Below are 21,910 nucleotides of genomic sequence, written 5' to 3' on the forward strand. Positions count from 1 at the left end.
AGATGGCTGTAGTGGTGGTGGCTCGCCGTGTTCTGTGGCTTCGGCACTGGGCAGCTGACATGGCCTCTAAGCAAAGGTTGGTGAAGTTGCCCTTTCAAGGCCTTCTCCTGTTTGGTGAGGAGTTGGAGAAAATTGTGAAAGGCCTGGGGGATGCCAAACCCCAGCGCTTACCCGAGGATAGGCCGCGGCCTTCTTCCAAGGGTCAGGCGGTTTTCTCCTCTTCGAGACCTCGCTTCCGTGAAGCTAGAAGGTACCGCCTGCAGAGGAACTCCTTTCGCTTTGACAAACGTTCCGCAGCAGCAGGCTCAAGGCCTGGAATTCAAGGGCGACCCTCTCAATGATGGTGCGCCGGCCCCCTTCTCGATTCCTGTGATAGGAGGACAACTTTCCCTCTTTTTCAAGGAGTGGGCCAAGATTACCTCAGGTCAGTGGGTCTTGGACCTGATCAGAGAAGGCTACAGAGTAGAATTCAATGCCCCGATAAGAGACGTGTTTGTGGAGTCCCGATGCGGTTCTGCTGTCAAACGGGTGGCGGTAGAGGAGACCTTACAAGGCTTGATTCATATAGGGGCGGTTTCCCCCGTGCCTCCCGCCGAATGCAGCTCTGGCCGTTACTCCATTTACTTTGTGGTGCCGCGAAAAGGAGGGTCTCTTCGGCCTATCCTAGACGTAAAAGAAGTCAACAAGTCTTTGAACGTGCAGCATTTTCACATGGAAACCCTGCGCTCCGTCATAGCAGCGGTACAGCCAGGAGAGTTTCTCACGTCTCTGGACCTGAAAGAAGCTTACTTGCACATTCCAATTTGGCCCCAGCACCAGAGGTTTCTGCTTTTTGCGGTGATGGGAAAACGTTTCCAGTTTCGGGCCTTGCCTTTTGGCCTCGCCACAGCTCCCCGAACCTTTTCGAAGGGAATGGTGGTAGTAGCTGCTTTTCTCAGGCGAGAGGGTATCTGGGTTCACCCGTACCTAGACGACTGGCTCATCAGAGCAGACTGTAGAAGAGAGTCATCAGGTTACAGCCAGAGTGGTCTCAGTACTGCAGTCTCTGGGCTGGGTCATCAATATAGCCAAAAGTCACCTGACCCCCTCTCAATCTCTAGAATATTTGGGGGTCCGGTTCGACACAGCCTCGGGGATGGTCTCCCTACCCGAGCAAAGGCGGTGCAAGCTTCAGAACCGAGTCCGCCTGCTCCTGAGGATGCCTCACCCGCAAGCATGGGACATAGTCCAGCTGTTGGGGTCGATGACAGCCACTTTGGAAGTGGTGCCTTGGGCGAGAGCGCACTTGAGACCTCTGCAGTGTTCCCTGCTTCAGTGGTGGTCTCCAATATCTCAGGATTATCAATGCAGACTCACATGGCTCCCTGCGGCCCGGCTCAGTATGGAGTGGTGGCTCTCAGACAGCATGATGCGGTGAGGAATGCCGCTGGCGCTCCCCGATTGGTGCCTGGTGGTAACAGATGCCAACCTGAAGGGCTGGGGTGCACATTGCCGGGGAAGGCATGCCCAGGGTCTTTGGACACCCGAGGAGTCGGAGTGGTCCATCAATCGCTTGGAGTTGAAAGCGATTTTCCAGGCGCTTCTGGCCTTTCAGTTGACCCGGGAAGGATTGGCTGTCAGAGTTCTGGCGGACAACACGACAGCAGTGGCCTACATAAATCGCCAAGGAGGCACTCAGTGCATAGCACTAGCAGCGCAGGCCGCGCAGATTTGCCACTGGGCCGAGCTTCATCTGCAGTTTGTCAGCTCATATTGCAGGTCAGAGCAACATGCAAGCCGAATATCTGAGCAGGAATCAGATCGACCCAGCGGAGTGGGAACTTGCAGACGAAGTATTCCTGCAGATATGTGCCAAATGGGGAAAGCCCGTAATGGATCTTATGGCGTCAAGTACAAATGCCAAAGTCCCGTGCTTCTACAGCAGACGGAGAGATCCTCACTCTGCAGGGTTAGATGCCTTGGCTCAACCCTGGCCTCAGGGCCTCCTGTATGTGTTCCCTCCGTGGCCCTTGATAGGGCGAGTACTCCTGCAGATTCGGCTACACCAAAGAGAGGTGGTTCTCATCGCCCCGGATTGGCCCAGGAGGCCGTGGTATGCGGACCTCCGGCGGATGCTGGTAGAGGATCCCCTGCCGTTACCTCTGGTACCGAACCTGTTGTCACAGGGCCCGGTGACCATGGAGGACGCCTGCCGCTTTGGTCTTACGGCATGGCTATTGAGAGGGCGCAATTGAGAGACAAGGGATATTCCAGTAAAGTCATTTCCACTCTCCTACAGGCCCGCACGCATTCCACTTCCGTGGCTTATGCCAGGATTTGGCGCCAATTTGAGGCTTGGTGTGCTTCTAAAGCGATTACACCCATGCGGGCTTCTGTCTCGCCAATACTTGACTTTTTGCAGGATGATTTACAAAAAGGCTTGGCCTATAATTCCCTGCATGTTCAAGTGGCAGCCTTAGCATGTTTTCGAGGGAAGGTTGCTGGCCTCTCTCTGGCTGCTTGCCCGGATGTGACACGATTTCTTTAAGGGGTGCTTCGGCTCCGTCCTCCCATGCGGGCTCCTTGTCCAGCCTGGAATCTGGGGTTAGTTTTAAAGGCCCTTTAGTGTTCACTCTTCGAGCCGCTTAGGCGAGCTTCGGAGAAGGATGTGACCTTAAAGATGGTCTTTTTGGTGGCCGTGACATCGGCGAGATGGGTATCTGAGCTCCAGGCGCTGTCCTGTCGAGACCCATTTCTGCAATTCTCAGAGTCCGGAGTAATGGTACGTACTGTGCCTTCCTTCATGCCTAAGGTGGTTTCAGCGTCTCACCTAAATCAGCCTATTTTCCTGCCCTCCTTTTCTAAAGAAGAGTTTCCAGAAGCCTATGGGCAGTTGCACCTTCTGGATGTGCGCGGCGCTCTGTTGCAATATCTGTGCATGTAAAATGCCTTCAGGACCTCTGACCATCTTTTTGTTCTTTTGTCAGGTCTGCGCAGAGGGTCTCCAGCGTCTAAGGCCACTATAGCCCGTTGGCTCAAAGAAGCTATCTTTTCAGCATATCTGGCCGGCCTCCGCCTGAAGCCTTTAAGGCACATTCCACAAGAGCTATTTCCTCTTCTTGCTGAAACTGGAGCACTCTCTCTTCAAGAGATATGTAGTGCAGCTACTAGGGCTTCTAAGCTCTCGTTTGCCTGACATTACAGGCTGGATGTGGCTGCCAGGAGAGACACGCATTTTGGAGCACAAGTGCTGGCGCGTGGTGTGGCTTGTTCCCACACTATCTAGGGATTGCTTTGATACATCCCACTCGTAATGGATTCATCTGCTTGATGACAAGGAAGGGAAAATTAGGTTCTTACCTTGGTAATTTTCTTTCCTTTAGTCATAGCAGATGAATCCATGAGCCCTCCCTCAGTGGTTCATTATGTGACTTATGTTACTTTTATGTTCAGTTTTTCCTTCCCTCATTGGGAGAAGTTGGAAAACAGTCTTCAGGATTTCTGTTCAGTTACAGGAGGATGAGTTCATTCCCTCCTTTGAATTGTAGCTCCAGTTTTGGGGCGTTCCTCCACTGTGAGGAAAGTTCATGTTATTATGCTTGGCGGTGTAACACTGCTTTGGAAGCTTCAAATACTGAAGAGGCAGATGGAGCTAGCTGGCCATGAGGCACTATGGTTTTTCAGTGCTCTCTATCTCCATTCTGGTTGATGGACACAACCCACTCGTAATGGATTCATCTGCTATGACGAAGGGAAAGAAAATTACCAAGGTAAGAACCTAATTTTCCCTTCCTTGTCATCAAGCAGATGAATCCATTACGAGTGGGATGTATCAAAGCAATCCCTAGATAGTGTGGGAACAAGCCACACCACGCGCCAGCAGATGGAGCTAGCTGGCCATGAGGCACTATGGTTTTTCAGTGCTCTCTATCTCCCTTCTGGTTGATGGACACAACCCACTCGTAATGGATTAATCTGCTATGACGAAGGGAAAGAAAATTACCAAGGTAAGAACCTAATTTTCCCATAATCCATAAATTAATTTGCCACCAGGCTCTCTAATATTTTAGCATGAAGAGCAATGTAGGCCACAGGTCTATAGTTTGCAACCTTGCCCATATTACCTTTCTGATTTTTTGGTATTGGTGTAAGAATAATTTTTTCCAAACTGTTCAGCAAACGCCATTTTCTGATGAGACCATAACCCACTGCATTCCCAATTTCACATAATCCTCTTGACAGGTTTTTCAGCAAATAAACTGAGTAAACATCCAATAAACATTGAGACCTAGAATATTTCAGCAGAAATTTTCTAAAATCTATTTCCATTATAGATGAAATTGTAGACCAGTGCCTAACAACTGTACATTTTATTTTCATTTGTTTAATAGTATCAATGCTATAAACAGTCTGATCATATCTATGTTGATTGAAAACCCTACCTTCAATTTCCAATCTTACATCTTCCACCTTTTTCCTGAAATAAAGAGCAAGTGCTTCTGCTGTTGGTGTTTCTACCAGACTATTTACTAAATCCTCAGGCTTTCTCAAAAAAATCCATTATCTGATATAATTTTTTAAATAAGGTTTACCTTTACATATTCTCTCTGACACTAGCTAACTTTTTTCAGTGCGCCCTGTCATCCAAACTCTGTGTCTTTTTCCACTGCCTTTCCAACTTTCTACAAGATTGTTTCAGCTGTATTAAAGCTACAACATACCAGGGTGAACTACTTCTCTTCCTTTTTGTTTGATTCACATGACCGTATGTGCTTCATGAGTCTGTGTTTGCTGTTTGGTGGGCGAGTTCTTTACTTTTGAACACTATTTTAGCAGATTTCATTTTTAGATGGTTTACTCTCGAGAGCCAAGTAAACTCTGTAATAAAGAAAATGTTCTATTCAGTGTGAAAGCTCAAATGACTAAAACCTTTCTTCCCAAGAGAAACCTTTCGAAACCTAATACAATCAATGGTCCTAAGTCATGCAGACTATTGCAACAGAATCTACGCGGGATGCAAAAACACTCCAGACCGCCCAAAATACAGCCAGATTGATATTCAGCAAAACACGATTCGAAAGTGCAAAACCCCTTCGAGAAAAGCTGCATTGGCTCCCAATCAAAGAACGGATCATCTTCAAAATCTGTACCTTAGTCCATAAAATTATATACAGTGTAGTCCCAGGATACATGATAGACCTTATAGATCTACCAATAAGAAACAGAGTTGGATTGTCAAGATCATACCTAAACCTACACTACCCAAATTGCAAAGGACTGAAATACAAAACAACTCGCCCATCCGGCTTCTCCTACATAAGCGCACAACTATGGAATGGCCTTCCAAAAGCGGTGAAAACAATCCATGACCACCTGAACTTCAGGAAATCACTAAAAACCAACCTCTTCAAAAAGGCCTACCCCAACGACCCCACGTAAACCTCTTCGGCCAGGAACATAACATGACTAATGATCGTACTGGATATCACGCAATCTTCATCCCTTCCTATCCTCCACATATACCTCATTTGATCCTATACAACCTGTATTTATCATCCGACTGGGCAAACGCCTTTGACGGTACTATGTAAGTCACATTGAGCCTGAAAATAGGTGGGAAAATGTGGGGTACACATGCAACGAATAAATAAATGGTCTCGAGACTTGGGGTTGCCTGGTACTTCCCTAGATCCATATAGTCTTATTAAGCGCATTCCAGAGATCTCGGTGAGTGCAGAGCTGAGGGAGTGTCAATTTCGTACTTTACATAGAGCATATCTTACACAGGAGCAACTCTTTAAGATGGGTGCGATAGACTCCTCGACATTCCAGAAGTGTAGGCAGGGTCAAAATTTTTTTTTCATGCATTTTGGGGTTGTCCGAAGAAAAGGAGTTTCTGGAGTGATATATCTATTTATCTTACTAAGTTGTTGGGACGAGCGGTACCCTTCTCTCCTGTAGGGTTTTTATTGGACAAGTACGAAGCTTTTCGCGTCCAAAATCGTTCACAGGTATTGTTCCTTCGTAAGGCAGGAGTTATGGGTAAGAGAATTATTCTGGGGGTGTAGGTTGGTGAGGAGGCGCCTTCCTTTTGGACCTGGAGGAATCGCATGCATTGATGCTTTTGGAATGTCAGTATGCTAGGTGCTCCCCCACGCACTTGAAAGTGTTTCTTGAAGTGTGGGATGTGTACATTCCGTCCCTTCCACATTGGGCCGGGAGCTTGATTTTTAACTCAATTTGACTATATATGTTTTGTTGAATGGTGCGAGGAGACTCTTTTCAGCATGGACTTAATGTGTCCAAAGGACTTGGGCCGCATACGACTAAGTATGGCTTAGCAGCGCGCACACCTTCTATACCTTACTCTTTTTTTTTTTTTTTTTGGGGGGGGGGGGGGGTGATAAGAGTTGAGTTAATGTACTTTTTGCACAGCCTGTTGACAAAGCCATTGCTTACTATTGCTTTCAGCCTACTGGTTGGATGGCTACAACCTTGATGGCTGCTTGTTAATTACTAATTAAGGTTGTTTAGGGGGGGATAGTTGGGGAAGGGGGGCTATAGGTAGAGGTTGTTACATCTAAAATGCTACGGGGATACACCTGTCCCTGCTTGTTTAAGGTATTCATTGTGTCTGTGTTAAAAATTGTTTAACCATAAATTCAGTAAGGGGGGGTTATGGGATTGGGTGGGGGGGGGGGGGGAGAGAAAAGTGTTAAAACTTCTGATGACGAGCCTATTCTGCTTTTATTCAGATTGTGTTGTTTCTAACTCGTATATTGAGCTTGTTTGCTGTTTACTCTGTTGTGTCATCAATAAAATTGTTGAAACATAAAATGGTTCAAGGAGGACTACTTTTACATTTTTGTGATATATTACATAAGAGTTTGAATCCTGACTACGTGTAGTCAGGGTATGTATGGCTGTTCTCAGTTTTTGCATTAATTTGGCTGCCCTAGGATTAGTTCATTTAAGGATGTTCATTAGTGTTTATTCCAAGACCCTTCCACCTGACATGTTAACAAAGTATTCTAGGTGGTATATTATTTAACACAAGGTAGAAATTTGTTTAAAAGGAAATAATATTCAGTAAAGTCTTTAAGCTGGCACAGATACACAGTGGCGTACCTAGGGTAGTTGACACCTGGGGCCGGTCATTTTTTAACCCCCCCCCCCCCCCCCAAATCCAGTACTAGGCATGCCGAGAATACAAAACACTCAGGACCTATAGAGCAATTCTACCATACCATAAGCAGTCATTTCTACGAGTCACACAAGGAAAAGGAAAGCATCTTGAACACTACAGTGAGCACTAGAACATCAATTCACCTATTGTAAAACGAAACCAGACAGAATAGTACAGATCGTAGATCCTGCACAGTCAATGCCAACTGAAAGCCATGTCTTTTTCACAAACACAGATACACCCTAATCCACTATAGAATAAGTAATCATAAACTTTCTATTTAGACAAAAATTAAACTGAACCCCCAATGCCAGACTCTGCATACAATGCAACACCACAGAAACAGAAACTGTCCCCTAGTACTGTGCAAAATATAAAGACAGCAGATGTAAATTTGAAAAAAAAAACCTAACAAGTACCAATCACCACTTTACAAATTAACAAATAGAAATAAAACAAATATAGAAAGTAAAATAATACCATTTTATTGGACTAATACATTTAGCTTTCAGAGGCCAAAACCTCCGTCCTCGGGTCAGTACAGTATAGTGCTGTTACAGTATCCTATCCTGACCTGAGGAAGGGGGTTTTGTTCTCCGAAAGTTAGTCAAAATGTATTAAAATTAGTCCAATAAAAAGATTACCTTATTTACATGTTCTATTATAAACATTTAACACATCTACAATACTTTATCCTAAAGCAAAAAAAATAAAAAAATATATTTTATTTACAGTTTGTTGTTTCTGGTTTCTGCTTTCCTCATCTTCTTTTCACCGTCTTCCTTCCATCCAGCATCTGTCTTCACTCTCTCTCTCTCTGCCATCCAGTGTCTGCCCTCTCTGCCGTCCCTTCCATCCACTGCCTGCCCTTTCTCTCTGCCCCTTCAATCCACCATTTGCCCTCCCTCTCCCATCCATCCAGGGTCTGCCCTCCCTCTCGCTCCCCCTTCCATCTAGGATCTGTCCCCTCTCTCTGCCCCTTTTTTCAGCCCCCAGTTCCAGCCCCCTTCTCCCCTCTGAACACCCCCACTCCAGTCCCCTTCTCTCCTCCCCTTCTCCTGTCTGAGACCCCCACCACAGTCCCCTTCTCCCCTCCCCTGTCTGAGACCCCCACCCCAATCCCCTTCTCTCCTCTGAACACCCCCATCCCAGTCCCATTCTCCCCTCCCCTGTCTGAGACCCCCCACCCCAGTCCCCTTCTCTCCTCTGAACACCCCCACCCCAGTCCCCTTCTCCCCTCCCCTTCTCCCCTCTGAACACCCCCACCCGAGTCCCTTTCGCCCCTCTCCTTCCCCATCTCAGTCCCGTTAAAACCGGCGAAGCAGCGTCACAGGCAGCGCCTCGTGCCCTGCTTGTAAAAAAAAAAAATCAAATCTCCTTCCTTCTCCTCGTCTTGACGTCGACTCGGGCCTTCCAATCAAGGCCCGAGTTGACGTCAAGACGAGGAGGGGAAGGAGATTTGATTTTTTTTTTTTTTTTTACAAGCAGGGCACGAGGCGCTGCCTGCGACGCTGCTTCGCCGGTTTTTTAAATGTGCGGCGCCGCGGGAACGGCCACGGGAGGCGGCGGGAGCGGATCACCCCCCCCCCCCACCCACTGGCATCCGGGGCGGACCCCCCCCGCCCCCCCCTTGGTACGCCACTGCAGATACAAAATATTAGTATGGGCAAAATAACACATTACAAACTTCAGGGTGAAGAGATTTGAAGAAATCATTTTAATTTGCTTCAGTGACATTTGGCTGCATGAATCTCAATATTGAGCCCAAATGGAATCCTATGAAATTGCCGTCCATGCTGCAACCTTAAATCACAATTCTGGATTACAGTCCAACCGAAACCAGGATCTTCGGTTCTGCAGAAACAGACTTTGTAACTGAAATAGGCTGCTCAGTTTAAGCTGAAAATGAAACTAGCCTGCCCCTCCCCCATTGATCAACCTCCACTCAACCAACCCTCTTGGGCCTGCCATGTATGTTGGTGGCTAGTGGGGGCAGCAGCATTCCCCAGTCCCTGCCCACGCCTGCTCTTGCCTCCAAATGGTTTTTGGGACTTCAGCAGCCATCTTGACAGCCATTTTGAGGTTTGAACCAATACAGGCAGGTGCGACTGAGGATCACTCCTGCCTGTGCTGATTCCAATCTCAGAGTTGCTGCCGTGACCTCGATTGGCAATCCTGGAAACCATTTTGAGGCAGCAACAGGTGTGGGCAGATGCACCTGCCCCCTCTAGCCACCAAGTCCAACACGGAAGGCCCAGAAAGGGGGCTGCTGCTGGCTGGTGAGTCCGGGAGTAGGGGCCTGTATAGCATAGTTTAGGTTCCATCTGAAAATGCATAGGCGCTTTTTGGCAAAAACCAAGGTTAAAAACGGATTTTGAGCTGGTTTGGTGCTGAAACCAAAATTCAGTGAACCTCTGTTCTTGATCTTGTCATTGTAAACAAGTACAGAAGAATAAAATTGACTGTAAATGTTGCACAAGGATTGCTGTCATGAAATGCTTAAGTGACAGCAGAGGGCAAAGTCCTCTCCCTCTAGCAAATCCATTAAACACAACCAGCCAACACATTTCCTCACTGAAGTGTCACTTGCTCTCTCTACTGCTTCTTAGCTGGCAGAGTTTTTGACTAGATCAGTAGCCTATAAACTAAGAAATGTAATTGAAGATAAGATGAGAATAAATTCACTTGCTTTCTGGTTTATAAACATTTTCTTTTATGGCTTTACAGTATAATTTACTTTCTTTGTTCATAGTATCTCTATAGTGGTGAAAATGTTTTGCCAAAACAGATATTAAAAAGGACTTCCAGCAGGCAATGGTACCAGCCATACAAGTAGTTTATGGGGGGGGGGGAGGGTTGGTTGAAATCTTCCTTCTCTCCCCCAAACAAGCCAACATTGGCTGTATATGGCCCAAAATTGCCATTTTAGTTTAGGCCAAAGCTTAGAGAACATTTCAATATCCAGGTGCTGTCCGTTTAGTCACACAGTACGAATAGTACCTATAACTTTACTAAGTTCAAATCTGTATAAAGTTATGTATTCATATTCAATGTTGGCACTTCATGTGGATATCACCACTGAAATATATTTAGGACTTTGTACAGGCCACAGGTATTTATTTATTTATCACATTTGTATCCCACCTTTTCCCACTGATAGGCTCAAAGTGGCTTACAAAAATATTGTAGTAAGTTACAATGCAAGAAGTACAATTTTTCAAATTTAGCAGAATAAAAAAAATAACAGTTAAACAGCAATGGGTATTGAAGTAGGATATGAATAACAATTAGTAGTAAATATGAAAGATACGATGTAATTAGTCAATTGGATCTTATAATAGTAAGGGATAATTCTGATTATGTTGAACCTGGGGAGTAAGCCTTCTTGAACAATACTGTTTTCAATGATTTCCTAAAGTTTAGGTAGTTATGGTTAATTTGGGTAAGGCATTCCACAGTTGAGTGCCAATGTAAGTGAAGTTTGAGGCGTAAATTGATTTGTACTTTAAGCCATTGCAGTCTGGGTAATGTAAGTTCAGATAAGATCGCGATGAACTGGTTCTATTTCTAGGTGGTAAATCAACCAATTCAAGCATGTATTCTAGTACCTCACCGTAGATTATTCTGTGGATTAATGTACATATTTTAAAGGCTATTCGTTCTTTCATAGGGAGCCAATGCAGAATCTCTGAGTGGTTTTGCAGTGTCAAACTTAGATTTTCCAAATATCAGTCTTGCCGCAGTATTTTGGGCCGTTTGTAATTTCTTGAGCAGTTGTTCTTTGCATCCCGCATATATAGCATTACAGTAATCCATCTGGCTCAAGACCATGGATTGTATTAAATTGCGGAAGACTTCACGGGGAATGAGGTTTTATTCGCTTGAGCCTCCACATTGAGTAGAACATTTTCTTTGTGATGTTGGTCACTTGAGACTCTAGTCCCTAGAAGTTTCAAATTATCTGAGATTGGCAGTGAAAGGTTGGGGGTATTTAAAGTGGTGGGATTATAATTGTTATATTGAGACGATAAAATGAGACAGTGGGTCTTTTCAACGTTTAGTTTCAGATGGAAGGAATTTGCCCATTTGTCCATTGTGGTCAGTCCAAGAGTAATTTGATTGTTAATTTCTTCCAAGTTCTTGCTGAAAGGTATATATATTGTTACGTCGTCTGCGTAAATAAAAGGATTTAAACATAGTCTGGATAGGGCATTAGCTAATGGGGTCATCATTATATTAAATAGTATAGGGGACAGTGGCAATCCTTGAGGGACTCCGCAGGCTGCATTCTATGAGGATGATGAGGTTGAGTTTACTTTCACACGATAGGATCTCAGTGAGAGAAAGCCCTTGAACCATTCAAGTACAGGTCCACCTATTCCGAAATAGTCCAAAAGATGCACCAAGATATTATGGTCAATCTTGTCAAATGCGCTGGACATATCGAATTGCAAAAGGAGTATATTCTTTCCAGCAGCAATTTGTTTAAACTTGGATATAAGGGTATTCTCACATATGAGTGACATTCAATGGAGCTCAGTGTGGATGCTGTCTAGCACATATTTTAAGAAAGTTCTAGCAGCATGCCTGCCTTCCCACGTAGCAAAGACACATCCTCCTAGCTCCGTGGAAAAGAGGAGACTAAGGGACCCATGATCGTGCCTATCTCCCCTAAGAGTATTTTTCCTTAAGTTTTCAAGTCTTCCCATGCGGGTTTTTACATTTCTTTGCTTATTTTTCTCATCATTTTTGTTTTAGTACCTTTCCCTGTTATTTTTGGCCCTTCAGATATTCTTTATTTTTCTTGCTGCTCTTTAGGCCCACTTAGTCCTGAGCACCAGCCTCAATTTGAGCCTAGCCCCTTTTTAATTTTCAAAATTGAAGAGTTTAATTTGTCTGCGATAGTTCTGTGTCTGAAACCTCCAGTGGCTTCAAAAGGTGCACCCATTGTAATCGGGTGATCTCTATCACGGACTCGCAGAATTGGTGCATTGGGTGCCTAGTGCATAACTCTTATTCTTTGTTTGAAAATGCAGCTGAGGTGACTGCGCTTCAGGTCCAGCAGGAGAAGCTTTTTGGCTCCTCAAAGATCGGTCCATGGAGATCGGCACCAGAAGCATTGACCTCAGTGACTGCTCAGACTACTTGCACTACTGGAGGTGCACTGGCATCAAGGAGATATCCACCTCCTTTGCCATCGGGCACTGATAGCAGGCCCCGGGAAAAGTCAGCATTGGACCTGACACCAAGGATGTATATGGGTTCAATGTCTTCTTTGGCACCAAGGGACACCTAAGAAGCATCAATATTGAAGCACCAGGGCATTGACGTCGCCAGTACCCAAAAGCATCGCTACCGAGAGGATTGCTCCCCCTCTTTAGTGGAGGTGCAGCCAGTTTCTGGTTTGACACAACTCTTTCCCAGGCTGATTCCGAACCGGCTCCATAACCGTTGCCAATTCCTGCCCTTGATGAATGGTATTGGGCCATGCTCAGGGAGTAGCTGGCACAGATGCTCCAGCTTCACTCCGCTCAGGCATCGAGGGAGTTTGTGCCAGCTGCAGCTCAGCCTCAACTCCTTCCAGAGACCCAGACTTGGCCTGTGGAGCAGTCTTTGATGCTGGTACCACATAAGATATCAGCATGGACCCATGCACTACTGTTCTTGACATTAGGTGAGGAAGCTTCCCTGGAATCTGAAAGTAGGGCTGTACCTCGGCGCACTCGGGGCTGTTGGCACGCTTCCACTGGGCTGGGGCAGTTGCAGATTCAGTCAATCTAGAATACTTTGTGTCTGATCTGGACAGTTCATGGGAATCGGAGGAGAACCTGCATTACTTCTCGGAGGAGGCCTATGATATCCCTTCTAACCCTTACCTACCACAGGAGAGGTGTAAATCTCCACCTGAGGGGGGGATCTCACTGGTTTTGTTAAGGAAATGGCTTCTGCCAAGTTGAAGATGGGAGGAGTCCAGGGCTGAGATGGTATCAGACTACGAATGTCTTCCAAGGAAAGTCATGATTCCACTGTACCTGAAGAACTGGGATATCTCCCCGTGGTGCAGGTTGTGCCAAAAGAAGATGGATACACAATTTCGTGTCCACGCTCTCTATCGTGGATGTGGGAATGTGTAGACTCTCATGACTAGATGTCTCTGACCTGGAACCAGCAATTCAGGAGAGATTAGCAGATGTACCTTGCCAAGGTGATAACCTTTCTGAAGACAAGGTGGAGGAGGTTGCTGACCTCATTAAGAAACATACTGACAACATTCAGTCCTCTTCTTGGCAGCCTCCAGCTGCATCCTTTTCACCTAGGAGGTTCTCACGTACGCCTAGGCGGAGACCCTACTACTCTCAAAGGCATAGGTTTCCACTGCCTTCTTGCTCTACTCTGCAGTTCCAACCCCAGCGGTACAGGCCATGGACAAGTTTTTAACTGGCTCCAGGAGAAGCTGCAGTCCAAGTAACCATCCTGGACAGGCTACTGGTAGTCAGAGGCTGAATTGTTTTTTTTCATCAAAGGTGGCCCCTTGAAACCTCCAACCAGTGACTTCTTGGTTACACTGTACATAGGTGTCAGAAACCACCAAATTACCCACTGAGAACATCATTTATTGGCTCATCACAAGCAGGTACTTGTAGAGGAAATATCAGCACTTTTCCAGGTCAATGCTGTCGACCCATGCGACCAGCAGAAGAAGGGAAGGGATTCTATTCTGGTTAGTTCCTTGTGCCCATAAAGATGGGTGACTCCATCCCATCCTAGGCCTAAGGGCCTTGAACAAATTCCTAGTCTGAAGTTCTGAATGATTTCTGGGCACCCTTCTTCCCATGATTCAGGGAGAAGATGGGCTATGCTTGCTGGACTTACACCTATACGCACATTACGATGCTTCCCGGTCACAGGAAGTATCTCGGATTTTGAATAGGGAAACATCACTACCAGTATCACACTCTGCCTTTTGGCCCTGCTTCAGCTCCTGGGGTGTTTACCAAGTGTGTAGCAGTAATCAAAGCATTCACTATGCAGACTGGGAGTTTGTGTTTCTTACCTGGATGATTGACTGATCAAGAGCATGTTGCAGGAGGGGAGCATAGTATTCCATGCAGAGAACTATTTGGATGCTGAAACTACTAGGGTTTGTGTTAAACTACCCCAAGTCTCTCCTGCATCCAGTATAGCAATTGGAATACATGGGAGCTCTGCTCAATGTAGTGCAAGCTCTGGCGTTCCTTCCACAAGCGAGAGCAGATGCCTTGGTTGCACTTGCCTTACAGGTCTGCAGTAGCAAGCAGGACACGGCTTGGCAGATGTTGAGATTGCTAGGCCACATGCCTCTGCAGTGCATATTGCTTCCATGGCATTTGAGAGGAGCCCAATTGATTCTAGCTTCCCAGTGGTTTCAGGCCACAGGGATCCTGACAAATGTCATCTGTCTCCCCCCCCCCCCCCCCCCCCCCCCCCCCCGAACGACTTCACTCCCTACTCTGATGGACAGTTAAGCCAAATTTGATAGTGGGATTACCATTCTAAATTCCTCCACCTCAAAAGGTGTTGTCAACGGAGGAATCCAACCTCGGATGGGGAACTCATTTGGGGCGGCTTCACATTCCCAAGGTACATGGTCTGCTCTGGCGACATCTTATCAAACTCCTAGAGCTAAGGGCCATATGGAATGTTGTAAAGGCTTTCAGAGATCATCTGATAACCAAATTGTTCTCATTCAAACCAATAACGTTGCAATGCACTATGTGAACAAGTGGGGTAGGGGACAGGATCCTATCCCTTGTGTTTCAAACTGACAACGTTGCAGTGTACTATGTGAACAAGTAGGGTGGTGGATGAGATCCTATCCCTTGTGCTAGGAAGTGGTGGGTATGTGGCAGTGGGCCATTCTTCATGGGATGCTTCTATGGGCCTCCATACCTGAATAGCAAGAAAAACAGCCTGTCAGACTGAGCAGGGTGATTGCATCCTCAAGAGTAGTTTCTCAGCATGAACATAGCCTGCAAGATCTGAGAGTGGGACACCCCTCAGATCTTTTTGCCACACATCTCAACAAAATAGTCCCCCATTTCTGTTCCAGGCTCAGATGCACAGCAGACTAGTGTAAGATGCTTTTTGTCTATTGGGAGGTGGGCTTTTTGTCTATTGGGAGATGGATTTTCTGTATGTGTATTTTTCCACACCTCTCAGAGAAGACTTTGGAAACACAGGCAAGATCAGGGAATTGTGATCCTTATCTCCCTGTACTGGCTGAGGCAAATCTGGTTTCCATTTCTTCTGGAGTTGTCCTCCAAAGAACTGTGGAGAGAGGATTGTTTTCCAACCATCGTGCAGAATAAGAGATCTCTTCTGCACCCCAATTTCCAAGCCCTGGCCCTCACCACCTGTATGTTGAGAACATAGACTTTGTCCTTGAATCTGCCTGATTGTTATCTCCATAATCTTGCTCACTTCAGGAAAGATTCCAGAGATGTTCTTTTAAATGGAGGTTTGCTGTCTGGTGTTAGGGCAAGGCCTTAAATCCTCTTGAATACTTCTTACACCTCTGGTTTGAAAACCAACTTTGTAAGGCTACACCTCAGTGCAATCAGTTCTTACCATCTCTGTGTAAGGGGTAAGCCTATCTCTGTACAGCTTCTAGTTTGACTTCATAAGAGGTTTGCTGTTGACAAAGCCCCCAGTCAGACATCTTACTGTGTCTTGGGATCTGTGTGTTCTCATCCAGCTGATGAAATGTCATTTTGAGACACCTGATTCCAGTTACCTGAAGTATTTGATCTGGAATGGACTAAAGCCCATAGATAGTCCACCCAGCTTTTTCTTTTGATCCAAACAGGATGGAGATAGCCATCAGCAAACACACACTTTCCAATTGGCTAGCAGATTGCATCTCCTTCACTTATACCAGACTGGGCTGACTCTAGAGGGTCATGTCACAGCTCATCTCAGGATTTACAAGGCTATGATGTGAATATGTGGACTGAAGACCACATATCACTACTGCCTGAGCAGAATATATGATGTGAAACTTGCATCATTTGTTTAGTATCTAGAATTCATCTCACCTTCCTAGGTCCAGTTTTGTTCTGTTTCAGGCTGCACTTTCACAACCAGTTTGTATATATTTTCACGTTAATTGACTTCAAGACCTTGACATTTTGAGTCTCCATTGTCCTAGCATTGTTTTTAGTGAGCCTAATAGCTAGGGATTCTCACATATGAGAATACCTCTGGCCTACTTATCCTCGGAGAAGATGAAGTTACTCACCTGTAGCAGTTGTTCTGAGGACAGCAGGCCAAGTATTCTTACGTACCTTCTCACATCCCTTAGGAGTTGTCTTCCTCAGCTGTGTCATTTGACTGAGGGACCCACACCCACATGTGTGAGCGGTGAGAGACTGCTAGAACTTAAAGCAATACATGCTAGGCAGTGTCCGTACCAGGCTTCATCGGATCACATCACCCACGTGAGAATACTTGGCCTGCTGTCCTCGGAGAACACCTACATGTGAGTAACGTCACTTTATCCATGTAATGCTATACAAATAGTACTGCACTGAATCATTTAGTCTTAGAATCAGGAAATTGTCCTGTTCCCCCACCCCACATCGCTTATTTTATATATGAATTTATGAATTTTAAAAATGTAAATTTATTCGTGCACTGACATTTCTCCCTTAACCCTGATAGAATGTCAGCTGATGAAGACTGAACGACCGAAACCAAACACCTTCATCATTCGATGTCTCCAGTGGACCACAGTAATTGAAAGAACATTTCATGTGGATACCCCAGAGGAACGGTATGTTTCATGGTTTTAATCTAAACTTATTTATAGACAGCTTAATCCCAACATTTGGTCCAAAGCAGCTTACAAAAGAGAATGTTACAATAAGGAAGAAAAATTATTAAAATGCTAAATTAAGTATTTTTGAAACAAACATATTTTTATTTGTTTGCGAAAACTATAGGGAGATGCCTGAGTTAGAAAAGATGTTAGTGTTCCAAATGTGAACTGCTTGATAAAAAGATCTTTCATAAATCCTTGTGTATCCAGTAGATTTAAATGATGAAAAATGTAAAATAAAATTATCTTTTAATTTAAATGAATGTCTAACCGAGTGATGAAAGAAGCTGATTTGCACTGTCCCGAATCAATAGTTCTCCGAGGACAAGCAGGCTGATTGTTCTCACTGATGGGTGACGTCCACGGCAGCCCCTCCAATCGGAACTTCACTAGCAAAGGCCTTGGCTAGCTCTCGCGCGCCCATGCGCACCGCGCATGCGCGGCCGTCTTCCCGCCGGAACCGGCTCGTGTTCATCAGTCTTCTTTTGTCCGCGCTCGAGACAGTCATGTTCCGCCGTTTCGTGCCCCTCAAGTTGACCCTTGCGCGTCTTCGCGATTTCGATTAAAAAAAAAAAGAGACCTTTTGGTCTTTGTCCCTTCCCGTGTGTCCAGTTTGTTTCCCCGGCGTAAGTTTCCTTTCGCTTTCGGGGTAGGCCTTTTTTGTGGCCTCGGTACGGGTTTTTTCTCTCTCCCTTATTTTTGGTGCCCTTCGTCACCATCGCAAATTTTGATTTCGCCGGCGTGATTTTTCCGCCCATGTCATCGAAGTCTCCCAGCGGCTTCAAGAAGTGGCACCCAGTGCGCCCGGGTAATCTCGCTCACTGATAGGCACGCTTCATGTCTTCAGTGTCTGGGGGCTGGGCACCGCCCGCAGGCCTGTAGTCTTTGTGCTCTTTTACAGAAGAGGACTCAGGTAGCAAGATTGGCCCAGTGGAACGTGTTGTTCTCGGGCTCTTCGTCGACAACAGCACCGGAGGCATCGAGTGCATCGACATCGACAGCATCGAAGTCTTCGACCACGGCATCGAGGTTTCGACCCTCTGCATCGTCGGTACCGAGACATCGGAAGGCTGCGTCGGTGGTACCGGGACCTCCGCTGTTGCTGATGTCATCGGACGGTGGTGCTTTGACTGGAGTGCAGGTGAGGGCTGTCCATTCCCCTGCTGGTGGCGGCGAGCCTTCGGGTGGGTCTCCTACCCTGAGGGCTCCTGCGGTACAACCCCCCCCCGAGACCGACCTTCTTCGGCCTCTGCCCCGAGGAAGAGACGGTTGGATTCTACGTCCTCCTCGTCGGTACCGGGAAGCTCCGGTGACATGCTTTGTTTGAAGAAATCAAAGAAGCATCGACACCCGTCTCCTTCCCGCAACGGTACCGAGAGCTCTGGGTCGCCGAGGGAGTCGGCACCCAGTAGGCATCGGCACCGGGAGGACCGCTCACCCTCTGTTCAGGAGGTGTCGATGCGCTCCACCTTGGACAGCCCGGAACAGCCTCCACGCCCGGAACAGACTCTGACCTCGACGCCTGCATCGGCTTCCATGTCTTTCTCCACAGCCGCTCTGCACGAGAGTCTCCGGGCCGTTCTTCCAGAGATCCTGGGAGAGCTGTTGCGCCCTTCCCCTTCGATACCGGGGGTGCTTGCGCCACCGGTACCGTCGAGTGAGGCGCCAGCTGGCCCCTTGCCCGGGGTGAGGTCTCCGACATCGGTGCCGCTTGCGGTACCGACTGCGGCCGCCTCCCAGGAAGGCTCCCCGACGACGTCAGCGGAGGGAGCTTCGCCGGTGCTGGCGAGAGGGAGTCTACCTCTCGACGCTCACACCGTGGCCGTGTTTCCACGGTGTCGAGCCGGGCACGGCTTCAGACACAGGTTCATGAATTTGTGTCTGATACCGATGGTGAGGCCTCGTGGGAGGAGGAGGAGGACATCAGATATTTCTCTGACGAGGAGTCTGATGGCCTTCCTTCTGATCCCACTCCCTCCCCTGAAAGGCAGCTTTCTCCTCCCGAGAGTCTGTCTTTTGCGGCCTTTGTCCGGGAGATGTCTACGGCCATCTCCTTCCCGGTGGTTGTGGAGGATGAGCCCAGGGCTGAAATGTTTGAGCTCTTGGACTATCCTTCTCCACCTAAGGAAGCATCCACAGCACCCATGCATCATGTCCTAAAAAAGACATTGCTGGCGAACTGGACCAAGCCTCTAACTAATCCCCACATTCCCAAGAAGATCGAATCCCAGTATCCGGATCCATGGGGACCCAGAGCTGATGCGCACTCAGTTGCCTCACGACACTGGTGTGGTGGATCTGGCCCTAAAGAAGGCTAAGAGTTCTAGGGAGCATGCTTCGGCGCCCCCGGGCAAGGACTCTAGAATCTTAGACTCCTTTGGGAGGAAGGCCTACCATTCTTCTATGCTCGTGGCCAAGATTCAGTCCTACCAGCTCTACACAGCATCCATATGCGGAACAATGTGCGGCAGTTGGCGGGCTTGGTGGACAAGCTCCCTCCTGAGCAAGCCAAGCCGTTTCAGTAGGTGGTCAGGCAGCTGAAGGCGTGCAGAAAATTCCTAGCCAGAGGGGTATATGATACCTTTGATGTTGCGTCCAGGGCCGCTGCTCAGGGTGTGGTGATGCGCAGACTCTCATGGCTGCGTGCCTCCGACCTGGAGAATAGGATCCAGCAGCGGATTGCGGACTCCCCTTGCCGAGCGGACAACATTTTTGGAGAGAAAGTCGAACAGGTGGTAGAACAGCTCCACCAGCGGGATACCGCTTTCGACAAGTTCTCCCGCCTGCAGCCTTCAGCATCTACCTCCTAAGGTAGATGTTTTTATGGGGGAAGGAGGGCTGTTCCCTACCCTTCTGGTAAGCGTAGGTACAATCCTCCTTCTCGACAGCCTGCGGCCCAGGCTAAGCCCCAGCGCGCTCGCTCTCGTCAGCAGCGTGCTCCTCAGCAAGGCTCCATGGCTCCCCAGCAAAAGCAGAGGACGAGCTTTTAACTGGCTCCAGCAGAGCATAGCCGACATCAACGTGTCCGTGCCGGGCGATCTGCCGGTCGGGGGGAGGCTGAAAGTTTTTCACCAAAGGTGGCCTCTTATAACTTCCGACCGGTGGGTTCTTCAAATAGTCCGGCAAGGATACACCCTCAATTTGGCCTCAAAGCCTCCAAATTGCCCACCGGGAGCTCAGTCCTACAGCTTCCAACACAAGCAGGTACTTGCAGAGGAACTCTCTGCCCTTCTCAGCGCCAATGCGGTCGAACCCGTGCCATCCGGGCAAGAAGGGCTGGGATTCTATTCCAGGTACTTCCTTGTGGAAAAGAAAACATGGGGGATGCGTCCCATCCTAGACCTAAGGGCCCTGAACAAATATCTGGTCAAGGAAAAGTTCAGGATGCTTTCCCTGGGCACCCTTCTTACCATGATTCAAGAAAACGATTGGCTATGCTCTCTGGACTTGAAGGATGCCTACACACACATCCCGATATTGCCAGCTCACAGGCAGTATCTGCGATTTCAGCTGGGCACACGTCACTTCCAGTACTGTGTGCTACCCTTTGGGCTCGCCTCTGCGCCCAGGGTGTTCACGAAGTGCCTGGCTGTAGTAGCAGCAGCACTTTGCAGGCTGGGAGTGCATGTGTTCCCTTATCTCGACGATTGGCTGGTGAAGAACACATCCGAGGCAGGAGCTCTACAGTCCATGCAGATGATTATTCGACTCCTGGAGCTACTGGGGTTTGTCCCTCGTCTCCCGGGTACGAGCGTCTCAGCAGATCACAGCTCGGCAGATGTTGAGATTGCTTGGCCACATGGCCTCCACAGTTCATGTGACTCCCATGGCTCGTCTTCACATGCGATCTGCTCAATGGACCCTAGCTTCCCAGTGGTTTCAAGCTGCTTGGGATCTAGAAGACGTGATCCACCTGTCCACGAGTTTTCTCAAATCCCTGTATTGGTGGACGATTTGGTCCAATTTGACTCTGGGACGCCCTTTCCAAATTCCTCAGCCACAAAAAGTGCTGACTACGGATGCGTCTCTCCTGGGGTGGGGAGCTCATGTCGATGGGCTTCACACCCAGGGAAGCTGGTCCCTCCAGGAACGCGATCTGCAGATCAATCTCCTGGAGTTACGAGCGGTCTGGAACACTCTGAAGGCTTTCAGAGATCGGCTGTCCCACCAAATTATCCAAATTCAGACAGACAACCAGGTTGCCATGTATTACATAAACAAGCAGGGGGGCACCGGATCTTGCCTCCTGTGTCAGGAGGCCGTCAGCATGTGGCTGTGGGCTCGCCGTCACGGCATGTTGCTCCAAGCCACATATCTGGCAGGTGTAAACAACAGTCTGGCCGACAGGTTGAGCAGGATTATGCAACCTCACGAGTGGTCGCTCAACTCCAGAGTAGTGCGCCAGATCTTCCAGGTGTGGGGCACCCCCTTGGTAGATCTCTCTGCATCTCGAGCCAACCACAAGGTCCCTCAGTTCTGTTCCAGACTTCAGGCTCACGACAGACTGGCATCGGATGCCTTCCTTTTGGATTGGGGGGACGGCCTGCTGTATGCTTATCCTCCCATACCTCTGGTGGGGAAGACTTTGTTGAAACTCAAGCAAGACCGAGGCACCATGATTCTGATTGCTCCTTTTTGGCCGCGTCAGATCTGGTTCCCTCTCCTTCTGGAGTTGTCCTCCGAAGAACCGTGGAGATTGGAGTGTTTTCCGACCCTCATCACCCAGAACGAAGGAGCGCTTCTGCATCCCAACCTCCAGTCTCTGGCTCTCACGGCCTGGATGTTGAGAGCGTAGACTTTGCCTCTTTGGGTCTGTCGGAGGGTGTCTCCCGTGTCTTGCTTGCTTCCAGGAAAGATTCCACTAAGAGGAGTTACTTCTTTTTATGGAG

At 47.7% G+C, this 21,910-nt stretch overlaps 1 protein-coding gene across 2 annotated transcripts in view; it reads left to right on the plus strand.

Annotated features, from left to right (window-relative positions):
* AKT1 (AKT serine/threonine kinase 1) overlaps window positions 1–21,910 on the plus strand; it is a 329,425-nt gene that overhangs the window by 141,821 nt on the left and 165,694 nt on the right. For both annotated transcript variants that reach the window (XM_030214026.1, XM_030214025.1), the window contains one exon: window positions 16,865–16,976. In XM_030214026.1, the coding sequence (XP_030069886.1) occupies window positions 16,865–16,976 (112 nt within the window). The remainder of the gene's footprint in view (window positions 1–16,864; window positions 16,977–21,910) is intronic.

Source organism: Microcaecilia unicolor, chromosome 9 (genome assembly GCF_901765095.1).
Source record: "Microcaecilia unicolor chromosome 9, aMicUni1.1, whole genome shotgun sequence".
Lineage (NCBI taxonomy): Eukaryota > Metazoa > Chordata > Amphibia > Gymnophiona > Siphonopidae > Microcaecilia > Microcaecilia unicolor.